The 21,246-nt window shown below is 41.6% G+C and overlaps 1 protein-coding gene across 13 annotated transcripts in view; it reads left to right on the forward strand.

Moving 5' to 3' along the window:
- Positions 1-21,246, forward strand: part of CHR4 (chromatin remodeling 4) — a 60,662-nt gene that overhangs the window by 3,936 nt on the left and 35,480 nt on the right. For 6 of the 13 annotated variants that reach the window (XM_020676608.2, XM_088860069.1, XM_088860063.1 and 3 more), the window contains 3 exons: positions 16,660-16,919; positions 19,655-19,756; positions 19,863-20,630. In XM_020676608.2, coding sequence (XP_020532267.1) covers positions 16,704-16,919; positions 19,655-19,756; positions 19,863-20,630 — 1,086 coding nt within the window. In that variant the 5' untranslated portion in view covers positions 16,660-16,703. Of the gene's footprint in view, positions 1-16,527; positions 16,920-19,654; positions 19,757-19,862; positions 20,631-21,246 lie in introns of all 13 variants that reach the window. The other 7 variants (XM_088860068.1, XM_088860071.1, XM_088860066.1 and 4 more) reach the window with 4 other exon arrangements.

A 21,246-nucleotide genomic window follows, 5' to 3' on the forward strand; every position in this document is an offset into this window, starting at 1 on the left:
CACTCCTATTAACCACCTTAGTTTGGCCATTAGTTTGTTGGTGCTATGCACTACTAAATTGCAATTTAGTTCCCATTTTACTCCACTAAGTTCTTCAAAAGTGGCTTAGATGTGATGGTCTTAGGAAGACCATGCAGGTGCACACTCTCTTTGAAGAAGAGATTGGCTACCATAGTGGCATTAGTGGTTCCCCTAAACAGTATGAATTGTGCCATTTTTGAAAACCTATCCACCACCACCATAATCGAATCATGGCCTCTTGCAGTCCTTGGTAAACCCACTATGAAACCATGGATAAATCAACCCATGGTCTATTTGGAGCCGGTAATGGAGTGTATAGTCCCCTATATTTTGAGAATGCTCCTCTGCCTCTTGGCATTTTATACACCGGTCAACAAATCTATACACATATCGCCTCAGAGAACGCCAAATATACCTCTCCTCCATTAAAGAAAAGGTTTTATCTCTTCCAAAATGTCCACCAAGACCACTGGAATGCAAATCAGCAATAAGATGCTCCCCCAAAGTCGTACTAGGGATAGGACACAATAGAACAAATGGCTGTTGGATAAAAGAAATTGGTGATAAGAGTTTCCATTGCTTGTTCGGTGCCTCTCCAATATGTCCTTGAAGTATGGGTCATCTTGATAGGCTTTTCGCACTGTTTCTAAACCCACCACTTCAATTGCTAATGTCCTCATCAAATGAACTCGCCGACTAAGTGCATCATTTTTTTGCTCTCTTGATTGGTGCCTTATAGTGAAGGTGTACTCATTGTTTTAAAATGTGGCCGCATCAGGCGCTTGCGCATTGAAAATCCCCGCATATGCGGTTTGGAGAGATGGCTGCATATGTGTCGCATCTCTCCGCATTAGAGCCACATCCCGTATCTCTCCGCATCAGGCCGTGTAGTCTTCTGCCATTTTTTTTTCTAAACTGCATCCCTCGAGCTAGGGTAATAAGGTCATTTTGACCTTCGAAATGGGGGGAAAGGGTTTGGGGGGTATTAAACCCCCAAACAACATTTTTCAGCCACATCCATGGCTTTTGTTGGATCGATTGAATCAAAAAAAATTTTGGGCAGAAATTTTATTTGTTGAAGTTCTTCGATTTGTGCATTTGTTGATGCTTGATTGTTGATTTGTATCTTTTGGGTGTTGATTTGAGGAAGTTTAGGTGAACTTATGACAACAAATCGAGGGTTTCAAGGGCAGTGAAGAAATCGATATTTGCTTGTTGAATGTTTTATGAAAGCTAGTTTCAAGCTTCTAGTTTCTATCAGGGGATAGTAGATACAGAATCTCTGGCATCTAATATTTTTGGAGTTAATGAATAAACTAAATACCTACTATCACATATATCACCTCTATATTTTTCTATGCATTAACTTAGTTTTTTAGATTTTTTAGAATTTTTTTATATTTATTGGCCGTATCGGTGCGATGCACCCGCATCTGGACCGCATTGAGCCGCATCACACCCCCCCACCGCTTTTGGCCGCATCCTGCATTTTAAAAGACTGGGTGTACTCATTGCAAATAAGCCACCCTCTTAGCATGTCTTGCACTCAACTTCTTTTGGCCATTAATGTGCTTGAGTGCATGATGGTTAGTATAGAGAACAAACTGCCGGTGAATCAAATAATGTCTCCAATGGTGAAGAGCTTGAATGATAGTATAGAACTCAATGTCATAAGTTTAATATCGCCGCTTTGCGTCATTGCGTTTCTCATTGAAAAATGTAATGGGTCTCTTCTCTTGACTCAATACAGCTCCAAGTCCCACATGAGAGGCATCACACTTTGCCTCAGATGCCTTATTGAAGTCAGGCAAAGCAAGGACTGATGTGTGGGTCGTCCTCTCCTTAATCTCCTCAAAAGCCTTTATAAATGCAGGAGTCCATCGGTAGCCATTAAACTTTAAACACTCATTGATTGGGTATTGGAATTTATGAAAACTTCGCACTTCAATCACAGTTTCAGGTATTGACCAATCAACTATTGCCTTAACTTTCTTGGGATCCACCTTAACACCATCCGAAGAAACTCCATTACCCAAGAACACCAAACTGTTTGTCATGAAACTGCACTTCATAAGGTTAACATACAATTTCGCAGCCCTTAAAGCAGTAAGCACTTGGTGCAAATGATTAAGGTGTGAATCAGTACTATATATCGAGATATCATCAAAATATACGATTACAAGCTGGCCAAGGAAATCTCGCAAGATTTAGGTCATCAAATGCATGGAAATGCTAGGTGCATTGGGCAGTTCAAATGGCATGACAAACCACTCATAGAAACCATTCTTGGTCTTAAAAGTTGTTTTCCACTCATCCCCTCTGAAATTGAATTTGGTGATACCCACTCCTCGAATCCATTTTCGAGAGCACCGAAGAGCCAGCCAACATGTTTAGCATGTCGTCAAATCTTTTTTTTGAGCACTGTTAACATTGTATTACTATGACAGTAAAAGTTTACAAGAAGTGTGGGATTGAAAGCACCCTCACAGGGTGTCATTCAGTAAAAAATACATTTAGTCATCCATGTTCAGGTAGGCTTATAAGATCCGCCCAAGTTACAAGGTATAGAGTTAGATTTACAAAAATAAAAAAGGAGCTGTGGCTTGCTCGTATGAGGCTGGCTAAGCATTGCGGCTGTGGTCCTGAACAAAACAGGAGTTGGATCGGGCCTGGTTATCGATTTCGAAGCTAGCTCCCTCCTTTGCTAAAAGATCTGCGAGCTCGTTGGATGTCCTCCACGTATGCCTCCATGAGACCCTTGTACCCCTGCAGATGTGGGTAATTTCATCAAAAATAGACGACAGTTGCTATGGTGGAGTGGACAATCCTCTTGCCCAAGATATGGTGTTCAAGGAGTGTCCTTCCACTATCAGAATTGTGCCCGAGGCTGGATTGAGGTGTCTCAAGCCCAAAAGTAGAGCCATAGCTTCTGCGTATTGGGAATCAAAGGTCCCGAGGTACACAGAGAAAGCGAAAAGGACGTTTTGCTGGCAATCTTTGAAGACACCCCTTGCGCCTGAAGGGCCGGGATTACCGAGAGAGCAACCATCAAAATTTAACTTGATGTTGCTCTCTGGTGGTGGTTGCCAATTGCTAGCTGTTGAGGGTTTTGAAGGCCTGTGGTTGCGGACATTTTTCCATTGAGAGAGGAAGGTATTCCTAGATAAGTCCAAGAAAGTCGTGGCTTGCAGCCCAAAAAGTGGTCAACGAGATAACCTTGTGGAAGAGAGCTGGTGGTTGTAGCTGAACACCATTGAAAATTCTGTTATTCCTTACTAGCCATAAAGTCCAAATGGTAGCAGCCACTGTAGCCTTCCATAAGGATTTTCCGGCCAAGGGCCACAGTGCATCGAAGTTGGAAGACACCAGGGTCCTGACCGTGGGAGGAATGACCCATTGGATGCCGAAATGTTGAAGCACATGGGACCAAAGTTTATGGGAGAAAACACAATGAATAAAGAGGTGGGGGTTGGATTCCTTCCTCGCATAGACAAAGAGAACATCTATTGGGGGTGGAGAGGCCTCTTTTTGTAGTTGGTCTACAATTAGAGCTCTTTGAGAGCAGGCCATCCAATTAAAGAACTGAAACTTAGGTGGGGCGATGGTGGACCAGAATTTTGACAAGATGGAGGTGGGATTGAGAGGAAAGGTTCGGGTTTGGGTGAGACTTTTGTAGAAAGAAGCTACTGTAAAGAGACCTGAGGGGGAGAGGCTCCAGACAATAGTATCTCTCCCAAACGGTGGGAGGAAATGAGAGGAAAGAGCATACGAAAGTTGGAACAGAACACTTTCGTCATCCGAGAAATTTCTATGAAAGGAGGGACACCAGATTCTCCGTCCATCAGGGAGAGGCATCTCCTTGGCGATGGTAGAGTTAATGTTAGAGGTGAGTGAGAAGAGGGTTGGGAAAGCTTTGCACAAAGGAGATGTGCCCAGCCATTGGACTCTGGTATCCAAGAAGGTGCGATTGAGACGAAGGCGCGATTGAGAAGAAGGCGACGACGGCCTCTAGATCCGTCTGCCAGCATCACCCGCCACTGTGACCTCCAACCACATCCGTCGTCGGCCCCGCTGCTTCAGTCGCCGGTCTCGTCGCTTCCCCCTGAACCGACTAGTGGCGGGCAGGCCTCCTCTGGCCTGTCCACTGTTGCTTCCCCTCCTCTTTTCCGCAAACCCAGAAAGGAGGCCCGGAGTGATCTCCTCCCTCTCTCTCCCTTCAGGCCCACCAATGGACCCGGGCCCATGATGACACCTGCATGGAGCCAACACTTGCAGCCCACTTGTCCCCCACGCCCTTTCCCCTTCCTCCTCGATCACCTTCTGCCCACCTGTCGCCGACTTCACCTCCCTCGATCGCTGTTCCTTGCCACCCGTCCTCCTTTCGTGCCCCTTCAGCCCATCAGTCATCTGAGCCGCCTCCGCCACCCTTCCCCTCTGGCGAAATGACATCTCCTTCCTCCCTGTCTTCCCTCGGTCCTCTGCCGACCCCTTCTCTGTCTCCCAGTTTTTTCAACCTGGAAGCATCCCTGTTCTTCTACTTGAGCTAGAAATAAGTGCTCTACGCCGCCTTTGTCGTGCCCTTCTCCTTCCTCCCTAGTTCCGTCCCCCTTCCTCCCTCCGCTCTCCATTACTTACCACCCTTTTAGCCTCTCAGACATCCTAGCACCCTTTCTCGGCCTTGTGGAGCCTACTGACCCTCTACACCTCCTCTCTATGGACAAAAACCGCCTCCCCCAAGGCATTGTAACCACCTAGACCCGGATACTGATTATTTCTCCTCTATGCTGTCTCCCTATCTTTCCTACACCCCTCACCTATTTCAATTCACCAGAGTCAACTCTCTCCATTTCACCTGTCCACTGTTCAGACTTTTCACTACCTCACCTATCTCCCCTCTTCCCTTTTGTCTCCCCCCCTGTTTCAGCACCCAGTGAACCACCAAGCATACAGTTGGCCTTTTGAACCCCCTTTCCAATACCCAGGAGCCCACCTCTCCTTTGAACCTGTCTTCAATAACCCAGCCACCTCGCTACCCCCCCTCCAGTCGGGAACCTCTTTCTTCCTCATTAACTCCTGTGCCTGAACCTCTCTTTGCACCCTCCCCTTTTCCCTGCTCCTGTGTCACCACTTGAGCCCCTCCCTCCTTTACCCTCTGATCTCTACTCCCCCTTCAGCCCTAAAGTGCAGATGTCTCTAGGTGATGATCTTCCGGAAGGCCTTAGTCAGCATAGCCCCCGCCCCCCCCCCCCCCCGGCCCACCCTGCACTTGAGAGGGGGACGCAGAAGGAGCAATGGACATTAACCCCCCCCCCCTTTACCCTGCCCAAGAGAGGGGGAGGCAGAAGGAGCAATGGACATTAACATTGATGAAAAGACGAAGGAAATTTATAGAATCATGGGCTTCCACCACGATAAACCAGAAGGACCAGCTCACAAGTTCCTAACCACTGACGCGAAAAGCAAGATCAAGGTGAGACCCAAAGGACAAAGAGAGTTACTCAACCTTTTTTCTTCTCCCTCATTTCAGGACAAGCCTATCCGGGACACTCCTTCTGTTCCCCTTATTTCTTGCCCCAGGAGGTCTTCCAGGTTTGCCTCCTCTCCCCTTCCCCCCTCTATTCCATGAAGATTGTCATATGGAATATTAGGGGATTGGGTCAACAGTCCAAAGAGAATACTGACAAAGATCTTTCTCTCAAACGCTTTCCCACTGTCCTTGCCCTTGTCGAAACCAAACTGCCAGAGCCTACCTTGCAGCTCATCCACCAAGTCTAGGGGAAAAAGCCTACCCAGTGGGTTGCTCTACCGGCGAATGGAGCTTCAGGGGGTATCTAGGTCGTCTGGAACCCGTTGGAACACACCCTCATCTCCTCACATATTGGGGATTTTTCTGTTACCATTCTCCTTTCTAGCATCCCTGATGGTTCCCCTTGGAAATTCACGGCTGTCTATGGGCCCAACTCTTCCTCGCTCAGACACAGATTTTGGTCTGAATTGGATCTTGTTGCAGCTCTCCCACCACCCTTCGTGGTGTCTAGGAGGAGACTTCAACGTTACAAGATGGTCCTATGAGCGAAACTCTTCTACCTCCATATCCCAGGACATGAGGGATTTCGCTGATTTCAGTTCCAGAAATGAACTCATCGATATCCCTCTTCAAGGCAGCCATTTCACTTGGTCAAACGATTCTCCTAATCCCTCCCTCTCTAAACTGGACCGATTTCTCTTCTCTACAAACTGGGAGGAATCTTTCCTGGGATCCCTCGCTTTGGCCTTACCCAAACCTACATCTAACCATTGTCCCATTCTTTTGGATACCAACGTTATACAAAGAGGGCCTAAACCTTTTAGGTTTGAACTAGCTTGGCTAGAAGAGGCATCCCTTCTTACTCTGCTACCCACCTGGTGGGTTTCCTTCTCACCTCAGTTAGGGGTAGAGCAGGTTACAGACTTCAGACTAAAATTCAGCTCCTCAAAGCCTCCCTCTAATCCTGGAGTAAAGCTCTACTTGACAATTACTCCCAAACCAAATCTCTCCTCCTAGACACTATCCAACATTTAGACCACTTAAAAGAAACCAGAGCTCTGACACCTTGGAACTTAACCTCAGAACCCAAATCAAACTTGACTACCTGTCCACCCTCAAAAAAGAAGAGATCTACTGGTTCCAAAGATCAAGGATAAAGTTGTTAAAAGCGGGAGACCTAAACACCGGTTTTTTCCATTGTATATCGGTACTCAAAGTGAACGACAACTATTTGGCCCAACCAGCACAAATTGAGCAAACCATTATAGAGTTCTTTCAAACTTTATACACCACCCCTGCTGGCCCGAGGCCAAGAATGGCTGACCTCGACTTCTTGCTTCTCCATGAGGACTTAGCTGCGTCGATGGAGCAACCTTTCTCTGAGGTTGAAATCTTACAAGCAATTAATGCCCTTGCCATAGATAAAGCCCCAGGCTCTGATGGATTCTCAATTGCACCCTTCAAAACCTTTTGGAGCACTTTTTGTTCTGACTTCTTCGAGGAATTCTTCCAAAGGGGAATCATACATAAAGCCATTAATGCCACCTTCATTGCCCTGGTACCTAAAGTCGAAGGGACAGAGGAAATCAAGGACTTTCGACCGATTAGCCTCCTGAATTTGACTTACAAAATTCTGGCTAAGGTCCTTGCCTCTAGACTTGAACTTGTCCTCCCTACAGTGATCTCTCTTTCCCAATTTGCTTTCATCCAAGATAGGCAGATTCTGGATGGGTCTTGGTAGCCAATGAGTGCCTCCACTCAAGGCATTTAGCTAAGAAACCAGGCTTAATCTTTAAAATTGGCTGGGATAAAGCCTATGACCACGTTGACTGATCCATCTTGGAAGAAACCATGGTGAGAATGGGGTTTGGGGATAAGGAGTATATAATATTGTATTGGCCTTATTCTGGGATCTAGTTTTGCCAAATCTACAGGCATATAGAATGAGCCCTAAGGAACATGAGGAGTTACAATGCCAAGTTAATGATTTACTGTCTAAGGGACTGATTCAACGAAGTATGAATGCATGTGCTGTCCCGACATTGCTCACAACTAAAAAAGACAGGTCATGGCGCATGTGTGTTGATAGCCGAGTCATAGACAAGATTACCATTAAGTACCACTTTCCTATTCCAAGACTTGTGAGCAGTTTCGGGATAGCACATGCGCTCATACTTCGTTGATGCAGTCCCTTAGACAGTAATTTATTAACTTGGCATTGTAACTCCTCATGCTCTTTAGGGCTCATTCTATATGCCGGTAGATTTGACAAAACTAGATCCCCAAAATAAGGTCAATACAATATTATATACTCCTTATTGACAATAATCTAGATGGTAATTCTTCTGTCATAAGGTCAACGAATTCATCCATTAGAGCCTTAAGGATTTTCGGCACTATAGGACACTGCCCAATTCTTTTTTAACCATCATGAAAACTTTGCCCACTTCTTCACTAGCTTTAACAAATTGTTGATTCGTGAGCGCAGCCACACCCTCTTCCTTGACGAATTTAGGTGAAACTTCTTCTTGCAACAGCAACAAAAACAATCTTTTCATAGGTCATCCCGGAGACTATGTCAAGCCCCTTTGTCTGCCCCAAAAGGAGCTGTAATCTCTTATGTTGGAGCGAATGATAGAACTGACATCTCCCTATGCGGCTTCCCTGCCATTCCAGCCAGATGAAGCAATGCAGAAGGGATAGATCTACGGAGGAGGAACCTGCTTCCAGCAACCACTCAGGCCCTGTGTAAGTCAAGCCCTCTGGTAGGTAGTTCTTCTTCCTAAGCTACAAGCGTGAGACTGCCAGGGGACCTCAACTCAATTGCTCAGTCCCCAGGAATGACCAGCCATCTTCCCAAAAAGTATAAGTGTCACGCTCTCCATTATAGAATGTCTTGTGATCATATTGCCATAGGCAACCAAATAATATATGGCCTGCATCCATTTGTACAACATCACACCACACCTCATCTTTATAAAAATTTCCAATAGAAAATTTAACAAGGCAACTAATATTAATGGGTACCTCAACTCCTCTTTTAAACCAATCAATCTTGTATGGTTGTGGGTGCTTTACCTCCTTTAGCCTCAACTTGTCTTCGACCTCCTTTGACACCATGTTCTCGCAACTGCCGCTATCGAGGATTAGGTTGCACAATGCACTCGCCCATCACAAGTACACCGGGTGTGAAAGATGTTTGATCTCAGCCAACCATCACCTTGTGGGGATTTAGGAAGCGGGAGAACCCTTCGGACCAACAACATCTCTCCTTGGTCCGCAGGCATCTCCTCTCCTTGTTCATCGTGACTGATATCCTCATCACACACCGACTCTCCAAAATCAGCAACTGCCACCTCTTGAACTCAGCAAGATTAACATGCTGTTAGGCAGCTGCCAATGGGCTCTCTGCCACTCTATAACCCACTTCATTACATCGGAAACACCGTACACCAGATTGCTCATTTGTTCGGGCTTGCAATTGAGTGTTGTATGGTGGTATGGCACCCGATCGATCACCAGGTTGGAGGTGTCACCCTCTTGGATTGTGATGTGCCTACACCTGGCCTCCAACTAGTACTCTTTTTTTGCCTCTCCTCGGCTCACAATGCAGCTTGATATGCCATTTCTAGTCGGAGAGGTGTTGCAAGGAGAGTTCATCTTGGATTTGAAGCTGCAAGCCCGAGATATACCTTGCCACCTGTTGGTCCTCCGTCTCATCTAACCCTGTGCGCAAGGACAAACGATGGAAGCCTTTCGTATACTCACGGACTGATTTCGATCCTTGATGCAATTGATGGAACTGTTTATACACAGTTTGTGCAAAAGTTTGGAGGAAGAAATTGCTCACGTAGTTCTGCCCTCATTTTACCCAAGTTTGAATCTTATCTTTTCCCTTTCGCAATCTTGCTTTTGAATCTTATCTTTTCCCTTTCGCAATATTGCTTCTTGAAGCTTAATTGCGACTGACTTTACTTTCTTTGAATTCGACAAATCGTTCCACTCAAATAATCTTTCTACCATGCTCAGCTAATCTAAAAACTCTTCCTACAATAAACTACAAGAAAATTCAGGTAAGTCAACTTTAATACCTGAGTCGTCTTCGCGAAATCGTGCTCGCCTACTCCTCCCAGTTTCATCACTTGAGTCACCATCCGACTCATGCCTTCATCGGTACCTTTGTGAATTCATGTTTTCCCTTGAATCAGCCCCGATTCTGAGCTAAGTGAAGTGGTCTCCATCTTTGACTAATGGTACTCTCCACACAAGCCCTCATGGATGGAATCTATGGCCGAGGATCTTCTCGCATGGCTGATTTCTATCTTGCAAATTTATAGCCATGGAGTTTGTTAGATTGTGCATAGTCTCCGCCAACCTATCGAGTTCATGGCCTATATTTCTTTGGCCATGACCCCTACCTAGAGCAGCCATCACAATTGACAAACCCCACCAACCATGACTCTAATACCAAATGGTGCAAAACCAGCACTGGAAAGTATAGATCCAAGGCTGATTATTCAACAATGACCCAACTTCCTTAATCTCGATCAAGGGAATGAAGAGAAAGAGGATTTTTGGTCCCTAACTCTTACCAAACTCAATGTCCTCGCTGTACACAAGGATGGCCTTCCAACTCAGGGTGCTCTCGGTACACGAGGATGGGAACTCTCTCTCTACACCGAGGAGAAAGAAGATTTTATTATTAAATTATCAAAAAAACTAGCTAAGTGTTACATCAATGTTCCAAACATATAAACCAATTTGTTGGAACTAGAAAATGACCAAAATGGCCATAACAAATTGTGAAATTGACTAGATTACCACTGTGCCCTATTTCCCATACTTGCATGCAACTTTCATGCGCCCAAGTTCCCATATATGAAACCAAATTTCTAAGCATTAAAACCACACATTTTAACCTTTGAGCTCATGGAAACTTTCACACAATAAATTACTTGGTTCTACATTAAATTCCCTAAACCTTGACCAATGAGGAAAAAGTGGTGCCCCGGCCAGCTAGGCGGCCTGGCTAACAAACTGCCTAGGTGTAGCCTAGGGTCTGGGCGGGATTGGCTAAGGCGGGCACCTACCTAGTGCCATCTCTTAAAAAAAATAAAATTCACCCAAACAAAAAAAAAGCTTGGTATTGCCCTTCTGTGTGTGTGTGTCTCTCTCTCTCTCTCGTGTCTATGCACTCGCTCTACATATGAGAAGAAGAAGAAAAAGATGGACTCCAAGTGTTCGATGTGCAACCTCTCTCTATCACTCTCACACACACATACACACAAAGATACACATGAACCCATATGCTCCCTTTTTACATGTAAGAAGAAGAAAAAGAAGACGACCTCCAAGTGTTCGATGCGAGGTCCCTCTCTCTCAAAGACTCTCTCTCTCTCTCTCTCTTGACATATCATCCAATTGTTCAAGACCTCTCTCTCACAAATACAGATCCAAAAGAAAAAAAAGAGGATGATCTGTAAGAATTTCATGCGAGACCTCACACACACACACACACACACACTAGACACACACACACATTCACAAAACACACACACACAAAAAACATATGGCCCCCACCCCAAACATCCGAAAGTGACCAAAACAAACAAAGTGAAAATGAAAAACACATCCTGGGACCCAAACCCAAAGCAAAGAAACAATGATAGATTCATCCTAGTGACCAAAACAAATACTGAAACTGGAGATTAAGTCCTGGTTACCAAAGAACTTGAAAATGAGAATTTCATCCTAGGGCCCAAAACTTCTAGATGCAATTTGCATCATTTGCAGTCCTAGTGCTATGGTTCTACAACTCCATTGTGTGTCTAGCTTCCTCACATGCTAGAGACCCAGTTCAAAAGCCGACAACCCACTACGTCAAGAAAATTCAGTTGCCATAACTTCTCTGATATTTTTCTATTGTTCTAATAACTGAGATATTCACATTTTGATATTCTGTGGGCATTCTTTTCTTTTCTTTTTTGAGTAAGTTTTTATTGTTATTATTAGTATTATTATTATTTTTATTTTTTTTGAGTAAGGTGGGCATTCTTTTCTTTTTGATTAGAACATTGGTTTCTACATAATTAATTGGTTATAGGTTTCTTGCAAGACATTGGATCACTCACCCATTGTTGTTGATGTTTCCTAATGTACTTCTCCAATTGCCATGTTTCTCTTAGTGATTTTGAGGAATTAGAATTTCTATGCATTAAGAATGTTTAATGTCACCATCAGGTTGTCTTTTTAGTGATCAATTGTAGTGGTAGGTGTCAACATATGGTTGATTTAGTTATCCATGCATTTTGATTCATTGAGATGCACCAGTAGCTCAATCCTTTTGTTAGGTGCTGCTCCCCTCTTTGAGAAGTGTACCATTCACTGTTAAGAATTTTGAGGTGCTTGCTATAAAAAGGAAAATATGCCTTCAAATCATCTATTGGTAATATAGAAATCAGTGTTTTGGACTTAGCTGAGTCCACTCAACCTTGGCTTCACCTTATGGGCGAGGCAAGTTGGGATGCCCAACCCAGGCACCAAAAAAATTAGCTAAAAATAAAAAAAATGTTAAAAATAAAATTATTTAGAAATATGCTTTTAGATGAATTTGATGGTCTTTAAGATGATTGGGAACTTTTCTTATCACATCATTCAATTTTTTGTTGTTTTCCTTTTTTTTCCCTAAAATGTTCATGGTATAAATCAAAATTTTGAATGATCAATCCATTATGTATTTTTTTCATCTTCTATAGTCTTTTATTGATTTCTATTACTCTTTTATTTTCACTATTTTAACTTTTTAAACAACGTTTTTACCTTTTCTTTTATTTGTTAACCTTCTTCATGGTATACATTACTCGGAAGAGTCCGAGTAGACTCGCTCGACTATCTCGCCTCGGGCCAATGGCGAGTTCCAGGCCTAAGGTGATTCTTAAAACATTGGCACAAACTAACCCAGGCTGGTACTCCTTAATAGTTATTTAAACTTGTAGTGAAAGTCTACTGGCTATGGAGCAACATCCTCCCAAGATTGTCTCTTATTGTAGTTCTTGTTATATATATATATATATATATATATATATATTGTTTGTGTATATATATTGTATGTGCATATATATATTGCTGGGCAGGTTTTACCTTATTGCATGGGACAAATTGTGTAACCTTAAGTCATCAATGGAAATATGGTTTAGAAGATTCATGGTGGTTCGCGAAATACCCACCTTTGGTCTCAGGAGCTTGGAATGGTATTGCCCTTTCCTGGCAGAAGTTTAGGCTCTGTATAAGATTCTGCCATCGAAGGGGTAATAGGGTCCATTTCTGGTTGGATCTTTGGTTAGGTAATCAGACCCTAGCCGCCAGGTGGCCTTCCCTCTTTAACATTGCCCAGAATCCTGTGATCATGATTTCCAGTGTGGTAGATAAGACTACTATGCCCCCACATCTGGTCCCAACCTTTGGAGGAGTCTTAGTGACAAAGAGATGAGAGAACTAGTTAGTTTTCTTCAGGAACTGCACAATGTCTTCCTTCTGTCTTTGGGTCTCAATAGAATCATTTGGGATCACTCTACCTCTGGCCTTTTCTCAGTCACCTCCTTTTCTATTCCCTCTCAAACGAGCACCCCTCTAAATCCATACTAGCCAGGGCTTGGTCCATACAAGTCCCATAGAGTCCAACCTTTCCTGTGGATAGTGCTCCCTGGTAAGACTCTGGACCAGCTGCAGGAGAGAGGTCTTCCTCTTGCCGATAGGTGTATCATTTGTTCCCACGAAGAAGAAACCTTAAACCATCTCTTCACCCACTGCAATAAGACCTCCAGGTTTTGGTCTAACCTTCTTCACGAATTCGGATGGACCTGGGTTCAATCCCAGTCGCTGAAGCAACTTTACCAGGCCTTTCAATCCCCTTCCTTCCGAAAGTGGGGCCTTTTCCCTTGGAGGATTTTGGTGGCCACCTCCTTATGGTCTATTTGGAAAGAACATAATAGAAGGACCTTCCAATCTTATTTCTCTAGCCTGAGTACCCTTTCGGACCTCATCAGGGGTTTACTGTCTTCTAGGCTAAGGCCAATAAAGTTCTCCAACACTTCCCCACCTCCTCCACCAGCAACTGGCAAGACCTACTCTATCTCTATCAGAGGCCTCGTCTATAACTCCCCTCTGGTCACCCCCCTCCGAAGGATCCTTTAAGCTGAATGCAGTTGGATGCTCCCTGGGGAACCCTGTTTTGGCAGGTATAGGAGGTCTCCTTGGAAACAATGAGGGAGAGACTTTAATATCTTTGTCCGCATTCTTGGGTATCCACGACTTGGCCTTTGCAGAATCAGTGGCCTTGTTGGAAGTATATAACAGGGGTGCCATTTCGTGGGCATACTGAGTATAAAGCCCTTGGTGAGTTCACCATATATTTGACCATTACATCTTCTGTGCAGCGATCTCAAGGTGAGATTTCACCATGTTCATGGAAGTGCTAACCAGGCTGCATACTCCTTGGCCAAGCTGGGGGCAATCAGTGCAGCCCAGATAGCAAGCCAACAGGTATGGCCTTCAACTTTGCTTCCTCCTCCTCTACCCTTGCTTAAAACCTGAGTCTCACTCTCGTCCCCGATCTAGCATTGCTCAGGCACAGACATTTCTCATCTTCCTTTTCTCTTCTCCTGTTCTGCCGCCAACCTCACCACTATTCTCCAACCTCTTACTGTCTTCCTTTTCTCTCCTCCTGTTCTAACCCAATCTCACCACTACTCTCAAGCCTTAGGACCTCAACTTTGCCCCTACCCCTTGAAACCCTTCACCTCTTTTCTCTCCTCAACATTATCATCACTTCCACCCCTGTTTTAAGCTCTGCCTCCTTTAGCAGTAACCCTTAATACTGCTTCTTTGGTTTTTCATCATCAGCCTTTAGGTGGGCTTTTTTGGAACTCTTTATTGACTTTCCTTTTGGAAATAGAATTACTAGAATAAAGGAAGGAGGAAAGAGGAAAAGGTACAAAAGAAGTAGAAAGTTAGAAAAATAAAAAAGGAACAAAAAAAAACACAGAAAAGAAAATGGAAACGAAACAAGAACAACGAAGGAAAAAAAATACAAAAATGGGAAAAAAGGGAACAAAAGGTAAAAAGGAAAATTGAAAGACGCTCGAAGTAAATGTCTTAACTATGGCAGAGTGCATCTAAGATGATCACTACCCTCCTTTGTTACACAGAACTATCCCAAGAGGTGCTCTGCCACCTCTCCTCTGCACCTCTCTACTCCTGTTACTCTTTTTCTTACTCCACTGCCCCACTGTAAGCTGCTTTTCCTTTTACTCACTACCAAACCTCTCTTTATTTCTGTCCTACTACCCATTCCCTCGCTACATACTACTCCTTAATCCCCTTTGTTCTCAGCTCTCTTATTGATCTATCTAGATTTATTGTAACCACATAGCCTTCTATCTTTATCTCTTTTCTCAATTTCTCAAACTCTTCATCTTAAATCTCCTTTTACTTTTTCTAGTTCTCTCTCTCTCTCTCTTATCTCCAAATCTATTTTCTGGCCCCCGTCATAAATATCTTCTTTTCTGTATTTCCCTCTTCAACATCTCTCTCCCATGCTCTTCTGTCGCCTACCCCTTCGGCCTTAGATACTATTGCATCTCTTTCTTTGCATAGGCATCTCGCTCTCCTCGCAAAACGTCCAACTCCCAGCACAACGATGACAATCACTTGGAGTAGCTTATCAGCAAGTAGCAGCTTCGGAACCCTCTAGAAGCTTATCTCAGTATCTTCTCTGTTCTGCCTCACTCTCTTAATCCTACTTGCCCAGGATGACAAACTATTTCAACATACAGTTCTTCTCTACCGTGTACATAAGATTTTCATTGACCCTTTGGTTTTCAGTTCTTTTGGTTTTTGTCTTTCTATAACTTTCTGTACTGGGTCTCAAAGATTTTGCTTGGTACAGTGATACACACATCCCTTCCCGCAAAAAAAAAAAATCTAAGGCCATGTAAGAGCTTCTCTCTTAATTTAATTGTCGAAGATCTTTTGTCCTCAACAATGTTCAAGAAAATTTGTGACCTTCCATAATATATGAGGAATCAGTTCATATTATGATATTTACTGTCCAATCTTTCAAATTTCCAGTTGGTAATGACCTGTTAATGAAGCATATGTGCTGAAATTGTCAAAGAGCGATGGCCCTGAGAAGTTCATTTTTGGTGAATTAACTTGTCAGTTTTCAGATCTTCTTGTAACTATTGTTTCATTTTGTCAGAATAAATTCCGATACTAAATTCTCATTAAAATGTTACGTTAGTCTTTTTGTTTCAAGACTCAATTTTAAACTGGGCAGTGGATGCTACTGAAGGCGGTGTGCCAAATTTCAAAGTAAGAGTTTGATGATTTCATCTATGTTTTCTTGTCAGTCTTTTTTGGGACACAATTGAATGTGGAGAGTGCGTTTTCTTCTTATCATATGTACAACTAAATATGGAGAGTGCTGTTTCTTTCTCAGTGATAGTCTAAACTAGATGGCTTTAAATTTTAATAATCATGGATTCTATCTTTTAATGTATCAAAGTGTATCATACTTACAATATGCTTCTTTCCTTTCCACATTAGAACATGCTTTTCTTTCTGCAATAAGTTTGAACCTTCTCTGGTAAATGAGCCTTTAGCACCATACAGTATTCAATGCTATAGAGGATTCAGAGTAGCTTCAGTGTAACATGTTAGGTAGTTGATGAATTGTCAGATTGTGAGATCCATGAATCTTTTCTTGTCAGTCTTTTTGGGACACAAATGAATGTGGAGAGTGTATTTTCTTTCTTATCATATGTACAACTGAATGTGGAGAGTGCTGTTTCTTTCTCAGTGATAGTCTAAACTTGATGGCTTTAAATTTTAATAATCATGGATTCTATCTTTTAATGTATTGTAATGTTAATGATAGTGTATCATACTTACAATATGCTTCTTTCCTTTTCACATTACAGCATGCTTTTTCTTTCTGCAATATGTTTGAATGTGCTCTGGTAAATGAGGCTTTAGCACCATACAGTATTCAATGCTCTAGAGAATTCAGAGTAGATTCAGTGTAATATGTTAGGTAGTTGATGAATTGTCAGGTTGTGAGATCCATGAGTCACGACCTAGAGCCAGGGATTGAATAATGATGGAAAAGGAGTCACCACAGAATAAATTAATTGATGGAAAATGGGTTTTGAAGCGGAAGCGCAAACGACTTTCAAGTGGCTTGGAACCAAATAATGGAAAAGAAGTCGGGGATCCATCTCCAGAAACTCTGAGGAGTTTCCCTTCTGCAAAACAGCTGAAAGATGAAAGCAATCTATCTCAGTCTGTGAAGAGAAGGAAAGGAAATGATGGCGTAAGTCAATATTGATGAATTTGATCACTTATATGTTCTCATTCTCCATGTCTTCTCTTATTGGGCTTGTTTATGGCTCTTCAGGTGCTATTATTGGCAAATGATTTTGGTCAAATTCTTGTGGATTATTGACCATGATGTATCAAAAAATATGTTCTTGAAAATTTTTGCAGAACACTCAAAAACTCTGCTGAAGGAAATCTGCTTTACAGAAATTTAGAAGCTTATATTATTCACGTCTTTAGATTAGGATCCTTGATTCATTTGTTAAAGAATGAATGTTTAATGTTCACTTGCTTCATATCCTGTTGTATTGATCAATCAATTTTTGTTTGAGCTGCCTTGTAATATTCGGTTTAAACTATATATATATATATATATATATATATATAGATATATACACACACATACATACATATATATGGAAAAAGTTTATATGAGGTGTCAACCTTGTACTGTAGAAGTGAGGTGCACCTCGAAAACCCATCGACACTAGAAAATCCCCAATTGATCATATTGACCTTGATATGTATGGATATGAAAGAAAAAATGAATTTTAAGTATTAGAAATAATACATCGTGTAACACATTATTTGGACCATCCATTTTTAAGATTTTCAAGTGTTCATAGATCTGCTAGATTTGCACCATTTTTTTAACTTTCAATTTCATAATAGAGGTGAAAAATAGACAGTTAGGCCGTGATGAGAGTTTCGGCTCCGAAAATACATCTTTTAATGAGATTTTGAGATGCACCTTACTGTGATTGTTTAAGGTTGATACCTTATACAAACCTCAGCCATATATATATAGGAAAACTCTAAAAAATGCCTATAGGTGAAATTGAATAGTGTTTTGCTCCGTCACGGACATAGCTTTTGCCTTAAAAACCTCCATAGATCTACGGGAGCCGTGGCGGTTTCCCGTGTTTTTTTGCTTGAAAAAATACTGTCATGGATATGCTATGTTCATTGCGGTACCGCAACGGACATAGTAGGTCCGTTGTAGTTGTTTAATCCACGCCGTTCAAAAAAATTGGACATCACGGAGCCTATGGTCGAAAACAATATTCATTTTCGCCCATAGGCATTGCGTAGTGGCTTCCATATGGGAGTGATTTCATGCAATGGTTGTATAGTAATATAATGAAACAATCTTCAAAAACCTATGTTAGGGCCATTTGATTGACCCAAATTTTTAAATATACACTCTTTTCATTCTAATAAACAATAACAAAAAAGAAAAATTTCTAAACACAACACAATCACAAAAAAGAAAAATTTCAAAACACAACCTAGAATGTGTTTCTCTAGCCTAGTTAACATAGGCCGTCCATTTTTGGGAGATGCTCCGATCTAGGCCTTAAAATGATCTTTTTCCTTTCCAAATTTTTTAGATAACTTTATTGTCATTAGGTTAACAATGTTAAAAAGGAAAAAATTGATTTTGAGTTCTTAAAGGCCTTGATCTTGAAATTCACCAAATGGACAGTCTATATTCATTATTGGAGGGGACTCATTTTGACCATACATAGGGTGCAAATTAAATTTTGTTTTATTTTAAATTGATTATTGAGATGAAGAGAGTGTGTATACAAAATTTCGGATCGTACAAATACAAATATGGATTTCCAGTGGTGACATGATATCATTTCCCATATATATATATATATATGTGGTCAAGGTCATTCACAAATAACAAGTTATATACCTGCCATAAGTAATAAATTGTAGGAGAAGGCCAACAAGTTGCTAATCTCGGATGTTTCCTCTGGAATGCTTGCCATCCTGCATGAGCTGCTGCCTGCTGTATTACCTGAACCATCAGATGCTCTGACAAATTCCAGAAGAATTCTTGGGATATGGTTAATAGATGTTGTGTACTTGAGTGACAACCTTTTATGAGTTTGTCATGGGAACGATAGCCACACAACCATAAAGCAAAATAAGTTCTTAGCCTAGGGGTTTGACTTGCTGCATAGATTTCCAGGAAAGTTGAGAAGATACTGATGCAGTGCTTTAATTCGTTCGAATTTTCTGCACGAGATGTGTCTAAGACTTAATAATAGGACAAATGGAATTTCTTATCAACCCATCAAACAAGTTTGAATTACATCTCAAATATTGCATTTGCTGTGCAAGGAAATGCGATATTCTTTCCCACTTTGAGTATCTCCAAGAGATTATTTTATCTGCTTGGATTCTGTTCTCTGTTAGGTTTTATGTATGGAGAATAACTTCCTTTATTATTTTTTCTTTTGTTTCTTCTTTAGCTAAGAAACTCAAATATAAGAAAGTTCTCCTCCAGTTTCTATTTCTTTCCTAAAATTTAAGTGAATTTTGATATTTGGTTCCTGCTTTTTTGGCTGGCTAAATGCAAAAATAGTGAGAAAGTAGATGTTCAGAATTAGGCAAAATGAATTATTACAATGAAACTCGGAGTCACATGTTTTGCAACTTGCATAAAAGGGATTCTAGTCTTTTAGTTTTGCAGTAGGGGTGTAAGGGCTACAATCTATGGGAGTCTCAGCCAGTTCTCATATGTTAGTATATCAAGGTGCCTTACATTTCCTTTCTTACATTTCATGCTAACTTCTTGATCGATTTTCTTATGTTCTGATTTTTTTGATATCAAGCATACCAATATTCCCAATATTGGTAATTTAGTTGTACCCCTCATGTATTATTACCTTTTATATTGGCTAGGCTTGTAATTATCTGAATTTTTTCTTGCAGCACTATTATGACTGTGTAATTTGTAATACTCGTGGCAACTTGTTATGTTGTGATAGCTGCCCTCGCACCTATCATTTCCGTTGTCTTAGTCCACCACTCAAGGTATGCACTGCATCTTTCATCCATAATTTCTTTAAGTAAGTACTTGGCAAATAAATGAATTTTGTGCAGCACTCAAACTGATTTAGTTACTTTGGTTCACTTGAAGCGCACCCCTCTTGGAAAGTGGCAATGCCCTACCTGTCGTGAGCAAACCAATTCTGTGGAGCCAATGGGCTCGCCAGATGCAATATCAAGGGAAACGAAGGCTTCAAAAAATATCAAAAAACGTAAGGTAGTAACAAAGGGACTTCATTCTCATAAGGGGTTAGTAATGGGGTGTAACTCAGCTAGTGAAAAGAAGAAATCATATAGCAAGGGAAAACATCCTCACCATTCTACTGAAATGCATGCCAAAAAGAATTCAGAGATCTTGGAAACTAATTTATCTTGTGACACAAATTCAAGCCGGTCATGCAGGGATGGATATACAGCAGGCTCCAATTCGAAATGTGAAGATATCACCATTGAGAAGAAACCCAGCCTGCACCCGATAAATAAATTTATAGACAAGAGATCTCGTTCTTCATGCAAGGAGAGGCAATCATTAGGGAAACGTTCTGGGTTAAAACTGAAGGATGAGAGTTCTGAAGTGAAATCTAACTCTAACAATGGCCGTGTTGGAAGCAAGTTACTTTCTGCATTTGATGATTCTACTCAAAAGGCCAGAAAGAGGAGAGACAAATGTAACAAAGGAGATAAAATGAAGAAATCAAGGTCTGAGAAGGGAAAACGGGGTGTGACTACCTGTATCAATTGTGGGTCACACACAAGCTCTAAAAAACATGATAGTGATGGCCCCTGCCAAAGTTGCATGGAAGTCGACAAGGGGGGTGCTCCTGGAACACAAATTCTGAACAATCAAGAACAGAATGAGGTATTCAGTACTCTCAAATTTTTTCATGCTTGTTGCATTATTTGTTTGGGTTGCATGACCGGTTTTCAGATTTTGCAATGCAATGAATACCGAATGTTGAAATTTGTGCATACAAATTTACTTATGGTTTATCGATTAATTTTTTTTAATTAATGACTGAATGCACTCTTTATCTCATGTGTATGAAGATCTTATAATTTCTTATGGCCAATTTTTGGAGTATCACTAGTTGCCATATTGGTGGGGATTAAGCTATATTACCCCAACCCTATCTGAACAAATACAATGTCTTTAACTGGAATTTGCCCAGTAGGATGCAGCTTTTTATTCTGTCTTATACCTTAAGAGAAGGGGCTCTAGGCAGTGGTGGAGGGTGCCACAATGTGATGTCCAGAGTTCTTTCCTCACCAGGTCTAAAGTCGACATTGAAAAAAAAAAAAAACAGAGAAAAAAAGAAAAAAGAAACCTCTTTTACACCTTAAGTAACTTAGTAGTATTTGAAAGTTGCGTAATAGCCTGCAGCATGGCAAAGCCATTCCCTTTGAGGATCAATTTACTGCTACCATATTGCATGAGGTTGTTTGAAGCAATTGACATATGACTGAATAATGTTGTC

This window comes from Amborella trichopoda, chromosome 2 (genome assembly GCF_054954075.1).
Source record: "Amborella trichopoda isolate Santa Cruz 75 chromosome 2, AtrichopodaSantaCruz75HAP2 v2.0, whole genome shotgun sequence".
NCBI lineage: Eukaryota > Viridiplantae > Streptophyta > Magnoliopsida > Amborellales > Amborellaceae > Amborella > Amborella trichopoda.